The sequence below is a fragment of the Diachasma alloeum genome, unplaced genomic scaffold (assembly GCF_001412515.2).
Source record: "Diachasma alloeum isolate Michigan unplaced genomic scaffold, Dall2.0 Dall_scaffold_78908, whole genome shotgun sequence".
Classification (NCBI taxonomy): Eukaryota; Metazoa; Arthropoda; class Insecta; order Hymenoptera; family Braconidae; genus Diachasma; species Diachasma alloeum.
This window is the reverse complement of record NW_021683643.1, coordinates 196,878-204,117: the sequence shown is the minus strand read 5'-3', so window position 1 is coordinate 204,117 and position 7,240 is coordinate 196,878. Positions and strand designations below refer to the sequence as shown.

The 7,240-nt window shown below is 36.2% G+C and overlaps 1 protein-coding gene across 1 annotated transcript in view; it reads right to left on the bottom strand.

The window, feature by feature from the left end:
• Positions 1-1,722: 1,722 nt before the first annotated feature.
• LOC107047756 (corticotropin-releasing factor-binding protein) overlaps positions 1,723-7,240 on the bottom strand; it is an 11,477-nt gene continuing 5,959 nt past the window's right edge. The window contains exons 4-9 of the mRNA XM_015270587.1: positions 6,921-7,081; positions 6,059-6,266; positions 5,123-5,301; positions 4,202-4,310; positions 2,957-3,118; positions 1,723-1,805 (exon numbers count right to left, since the gene is read on the bottom strand). Of these exons, the coding sequence (XP_015126073.1) occupies positions 2,976-3,118; positions 4,202-4,310; positions 5,123-5,301; positions 6,059-6,266; positions 6,921-7,081 (800 nt within the window). The 3' untranslated portion in view covers positions 1,723-1,805; positions 2,957-2,975. The remainder of the gene's footprint in view (positions 1,806-2,956; positions 3,119-4,201; positions 4,311-5,122; positions 5,302-6,058; positions 6,267-6,920; positions 7,082-7,240) is intronic.

The following is a 7,240-nucleotide window of genomic DNA, read 5'->3' as shown; positions in this document are numbered from 1 at the left end:
TCACGTTCATAACTACACAGGCTCCATGCTTCTCATGCTCGACACCCGGGAACCTTTCCTCTCCCGGAAACGTAGCCGTTCCTTGAAAGGGACGTGCTCCGATTTTTCTTGCTTGGTACTCCAGCTGAGAGAAATTCGTGGGGTGAGCTCTAGGGTTACGTCGAAATTTCTTGATTCCATTTTCCCGGGACGAACGCATGAATGTTGAAATATTCGTGAATAATTGAACGACTATTAGACATTTGCGGGGACTCGATGGCTTTGTTTAATTTGTGCGTATGCGGGGTGGGTTAGCGGTGAATTTTTAATGCGACGAACTTGAGGTGACCTTGGACTTTTAGTTGGAAAGCTCGATGCCGGCGGCAGCACCTGGTGGGGGTGAATTATCGGACTGTCGATAAGAAGAATTTCTAACATGAAAATAACTGCAGAGAAAAAAATCTGCGGGTGTCCGTATCTTTGATACAGCCGTCATTTCAAGTGGATACGTCTGTGGCCTTCCCTTTCCTTCATTGAACATCGTAAGTTTTCATTGTATTTATTTATATAGATCCCTTAGAATAGAATTCGGGATTTCCCACCGTCTCGTCATGATAAGACGTTTTCTATAATCACGATACAATTGAATTGGTATGGACAACCAAAATCCCTAAACAAACGTTCAACATATTTCATTCACAACGAAATCATCACATCCAAACACCCTTGGGAATTTTAACACGGATCCACAAATTTTATCCATTTCGTGCAATAATAACCGACTGTCCAGATTTTGCCGACCAGCGTTAAGGATCCCTTAAAATTGTAATTTATTTCTTCAAAAAACTGAAGAATTAGTAGAAAAATCTGGAATTTGCTAGAAAAATGTAGAATTTTCTAGAGATTTCTAGAATGTTCGAGAAATCTAATAGATGGCGCCACTATCGATAAGGAACCATAGGGACTTTTTCCCTAGATGCCCCCCCCCCATAATGAAAACATAGACGTGTCCCCGTCAAAAAAACGTTTTGATATTCAGTGACATGTCGCTGAGTTTCAGTGATCCATTCCTAATTTTAGGAATTTATCCCTAATTTATTGAAATTCACGATTTGGAAATTCATGTGACATGTCTCTGAGAATCAAAAATTTCTTGTCTTCTTTATATTTCTTTATTCATTCAGTATAAATTAATCAGACATTATGTAATTATTAACCACAATTCTTATCATTCTAATTCTAATGAAGAAATAAATAAATAAATGAATAGTGGAATTTACTATAAAATAGAAAGCTGATTGATAAAATTAATGAGAAGAAAAGAGAAATCCACGGATTTCTCCAAACTTTGACTCGAAAAATAGAAAAGGTTCGCCATCTTGTGGTTGTTTCATCGGGACATTTTCTGGGAATCCCCGCCCTCTTGGGAATCCCCTCAATCATGGAAAGGGCAACGGAACATGACCATTCCATTTCTGAATAATATTTAAATCTTGTGCATCATTTTATTATCTTCAATAATATTTTCCACTTTTCTTAATGAAACATAGCACATACTTTTGATTTTGTACTGACAGTTAAAACTTCCTTCGATATTCCATTCGAGTATAATCCACACGATACACTTAGTTATATCATATACACAGGGAAAGATAGTAAGTAAAAAATGGTGCGGTACACAGAGAATCACACGACAAACAATATCATTGTATCGAAATATTTTCTACAAAGGTACAAGTTTTCTTTTTGAGGACAGACGATCAACGGGATTCTTAGTTGGTATCCAGTGACATTTATATTCGCAGTTCACCTTCGTCCATCGAGTTCTGTAATCATAAAAATTTTAGTTCGAAACATTTTAACTTTCCCGAGAACACAGTGAAAGAAACATAAAGTCTCAACAAATTATTATTCCAACCGCTTTCATTAAAGCCATTTTAGTTTAAGTTTAAGAGATAGAATTTGTGCAATAGTTGACTAGTTAGAATAAATAGAAATTTGCAACAACTAGTTGATAATCTAGTTGACATTTAATTCGTAACAATAACTCCGCATTTGTAATTTTCTCATAATGCTCATTAATAATAGAATGGATTCGATTTTGATTGTAGATTAATAATAATTCGCTCTGATGAGAAGTACATTTAGTGTTCGAGACACTGGCGATTAATTTCTTGCGAGGAAATCTTTGTTTTACCCTCACAGTTATACACATACAAGTGAATACCTCGGAATCTAAAGTAGAAACCAAAATTTTTGTTATAACCTTTTTTGTAGAGCAAATTGAGAGCTACGACAAATATAATTACAAAAATTTCACTATCTTCCTTAAATTCGGAGATATTGGCCCGGTGGCCTGGCGTAGTGGTTAAGGCCGTTGCCTCACAACGGATAGGTTCCAGGTTCGATTCCTGGCCGGATAGAATGGTGAGATCTAACCATTTTTAAAGTCTTGATCAATCGCCATATAGTCTCATCAGACTCGAAGCGATATAAAATAAGCATAAAAAAAAAAAAAAAAAAATTCGGAGATATTCCTCGAAAACTCAGCTGAGAGCTAAGTCGAGCTGACCCGTTTTACCGTTTCGCTCCTGAGTTTATTGCAACTATGAGCACCATATAGTATAAAGTGGTGAGAATTTTGAAACATAAAGTCTGTTGTTGAGTTGATATTTACTCCATAGAAAAGATTTCTTTATTAATAATTTTTATTTTTGTTTGCATTACCAGGAGAGAAACTAGTCTCGCGTATTTTCGCCCTCCGCAATTTGCAATCTATTGTTGTACAAAATCCGGTTATACACCTTTAAAAACCAGATACACAACATCAATTCAGATTGACATATTTCAAATAATTGGGCTACATATGCCCGAAATGTCAAAAACACTGGTGTCTCTCAGGGCTAGAAAAGTTCGACGTCCGCATTTCCATTCATTTCCTCAGAAACTCATGGATCCAATCGTTAATTACACATACCAATACACAGATACATCCATTACAATGCACAAATGACATTTGCAGCTAGTATCTCATCGTCCACGGCCGGTCGCATCACCACAGTAACAGAGTTGTCAAATAAACCGCTGGACACAAGCCTCACCGACGTCACTTCACATCCAATTATTCTCGAGTCTGCATCTGAAACGATATGGTCCCTCAAAAAACAACAATTTGAGAAGCAAATTGGCTTCCACTGCAAGAAGCAGTGGTTCTAGATACACTGAGAAAAAAAAAATTCTACCATCCAAAACATATTGTCTTGGGACAAGTAATTCTTCTTCAATTGCTCAATTCTGCCAGACATCTCAACACATGTGGCCCGAGAAAGGTCTCATGCTTTAAAATATTCTTGTACTCAAGGATGATTTTGTCGTAAATGAACTCACTCAAATCGCGTAGAAGAATCGTCAATCGTCAAATATTAATTGTTTTCATAATTTTTTTGTTATGCAGTTCCACTATTTCGATATGTAATATATTCATGATAATATAATGCGCAACGATAGTGATAAATGAGAATTCATTTGAGTTCCGTGAACCACAAACATTCTGAGATTTAAACCCTTGAAAATAATTTACTTCTCTCAAGTAAATATAGTCTACGTATTAGGAAATTTTTCTCTCAGTGCAGTGATGCAGCGAGTCACTTTACGAGACAACTTTGGAGAGATGATCTCGGTCTCAGAGAACATGGAAATCTTTGTTGACGTCCCAGTCTCGAAATACGCAGTATCGACTCCTCTCGTGATGACTTTGAGTTAATTTATCGCATCTCGGTCTCAAATTGTTCGTGTTTTTTAACGTAAAATCTCGGCTTTTGTCTCGGTTCGTCTCATCTCGGTTTTCTGCATATAAAAAACGCGAACAACTGGGACTCGAGATGAGATAAATCGACTCGGAGTCATCACGAGAGGAGTCGATACTAAGTATTTCAAGATTGAGACGAGATAAAAAATTTCCGTGTTCACTGAGACCGAGACAATCCCTCCAAAGTATAGTCTCGTGATGTCTCGTGAAATGTCCCGCGGCATCACTAGTCCTTCACTTCTTCTTCAATTTGGAAGCCTTTGTAGAGCATTTTGTACTACATTATTTTCCACATTGCTTGCACTACAGTATTTTGGAAATTACTGAAGTGAGATTGAGTGTGTTCGTTGCAATGTAGATAGACTTTCTGCGGATTTGCAGATAACCTGACCATTTAACGTTTCATCGACTCACCAGGCTTTGAATCAACGCCGCATATTGAGTCAACCACTTCCATTTTTGATGTGTCCAATCCCGTATTACCTCCAATTTGCACTTGATCCGGCAAACCGCGTTTATTGCACTGCAAAAAATAGGAATTCAATAGCGTTAAGTAGTTGTGAATACTCCGTTGATAAATTGCGGCTCAAGTTTCTAGTGCAAACGACAGTTCCACTGAAATTTCAGAAAATTTCGTAATTGAAAATTTAATGGAAATTGAATTTTAGCTCAATGATCCGATAAAAACTGATAGAAACATGAAAAATCTGTACTGTTTGTAGTACAGTTTGTAGACAACTCTGTAGCCCATATGAGATTATTAAACCAAAGTTTCATTTATTTTATTTTAGTTGATAAAGGATCGGAAGGGAAACAAAATGTAAAAACTCGACAGTGTGTACATACAGACTATGAAGATTAGAAACCTGAAAAATCTAGGTAAATGTTATTTTGAATTTTCAATTAATTGAAAATTCAATTATAATTCAAATTATCATAATTATTAATTATTTTTCAATTCAATTTTCAATTTTATTTTTTTTTCTGTATAATTTCATACTAAATGTTGATGTTTTGATTGAAAATTCAAGTAAGTTGGAGGATTCTCGTCTTTCTGGTGCTCAAAAATTCCATAATTTTTCCCGGAAAATTGATCAGTATCTCTTCCTCCCTCTTTGCATTCCGCATTCTGCATTTCTTTCATACACAATAACAAAACGTTTCCCCAATCAACCGTCGATGAATTGAATTCCGTTCGATCACATTCGTATTTTCAATCGCCAGGTGAATCCCAATTGGCTATAATTGTGGCTCTCAGTGAATTTCATTTTCAGGCAATTAATTGATACGTTTGATGACGCAAATATTATGACTATTTGACATGCATAAACATACGTCGTGAACGGTGCCAGTTTCCATTTGTCTGATTGGCGGTCTCGTTCTCCGTCCACCAACGTCAAGGGCTATGACCCTCACCACTGACGGATAAATAGCCGTCAGGGTGCAATTAAGTTGCTGTCCGTAATTCCGGAGAGTGAATGCATCGGTTGTACTGTTTGCAAGCACGTTACAAGCTGTAAATATTTTATTTGGCAGTCAATATCACTAGTTGATCTGGGAGAATTTTATTGACGTTTTGTAATGCAAACTTGATAAATGAAAACTCCGCACCCGGAACAATGGTTCATTTGAATCAACTAAAAATCTTTATTTGAAATTAATGACGTTTTTTAAAGGAAAGGATTTAACTATATAAAATGACCAATTTATTATTTTCAAATAAATTTTGATTAAATTCAAGAAAACAATTTTATTATGCCAAATAAATCATTTGTTAAAATCGCATAAGCAATTTATGCATTCCAAATAAAAAATTTTAGTTTTGTAAGAAAATCACATTTTCATGAATTTTGCGAAGGAAATTAGAAATTAGGTTTCAACCATATTCGCGTGTCACATGTAGAAAAAGGCGTTTTCACTTCACGTCATTCTCCCCTACAAATTATCGCATGTTTCTCGTTCATTTTTTTTGAGTCAATTTCAATTTCGAAGCGGTAATACATTATTAAAAATGTATTATTAAAAAATCCATTTAATTAAAATAAAGAAATTGTCTTAATATAAGAAAAATTCATGAAGAATTTATTTGTATTAAACATAAAATTATTAATAACAAAAAAACATTTATTTAATATAAACAGAACCTGAAATAAAGAAGAATTTTTAATTTGAATACGAACTTAATTTTGTCTTATTTGAATAAACATCACTCGATTCAAAATAAATAATTTTTCTGGGTGCGGATAATCGACGAAAGGATGAAATACTCACGACTTGGATTTTTGTGGCTTCTCACATAAACCGAGAAACCCTTACCCCTGACGGGTATTCTGTACTGTATGAGGATTGCATTCTGCGTGCTGACGTAAGTCTTCGAAACGCGTTTACCGCAAAACTCGTCGAAACGCTCTTTTAATGGGAGAGGATGATCCATCGGTGACGGGAAAAGTTCGCCGTTCAATTCCCAACCGTCTACGACCTATCTCAGAAGGGTACATGGTGTGATAAGAATAAATCGGGTAGCTGAATACAAGTTATGCCAAGAGAGAGTTGCAGGGACTCTATTGTTCAAGGAGAATAGATTATTCCAAAACTTATGGAACTGAATCAGTGAGGAATGGGTGAATGAGAGAGAGAGTCAGAAATAGAGAGAATACCTACCCGATATAAATCAATGAGAGTAACTGCGAGGATATTTTCTCTAACATATCCTCGCGTTACTCTTATTCCACTAATTTTTCTTGATTACTATTTTTACGAAGTAATTGAAATAAAATAAATAAAAACATGCTCCAAGAGACAGTACCATCTCCATCTGCGCTCAACAAAATTGAATCTCCATAAAACCAACAATGAATAATCACTTATTCCACTGGATTTCTCAAAATTTGTAAATTATTCAGTGTCAAAAACGGATGTACCCAAATTTTTCTTGATTTCTATTAATTTTCACGAAGTTATTGAAATAAAATGAATAAAAAAACTGTCCCGAGAGACAGTAGCATCTCCATCCACGCTCCACAAAATTGAATCCCCATAAAACCAACAGCCCCCTAAATGGTTTTCTCAGGCAACACTACCTCAACCCAAGTGTCTCCACAAAAGTGGTCCCACTAGACTACCGCGTACATACCGAGACAAGGCCGTCCTGCTCGCACGGTACGTCGAAGGACAGAAAACTCAATTCCAGGGTTTTGTCAGGCTCCGTGAGGAAGTACGCACCGCAGACCGTTGCATCCTCGTTCGTCGCTTGATAAGTGAATCTGCCAGTCTCTGACGTCATGAATATGCAATCTGAGGGGTAGGGAAGTGCATTTGAATTTAGGTTGAGATAATAATTTTCATAGTTTAGATACAATGTATTCAAAGTGAAACGTTCGCCAAGGACGTGAGTGTCTAATAAATACTCAAATGGTTTTATGGGGTGTGTGTGTGTGTGTGGGGGGGGGGGGG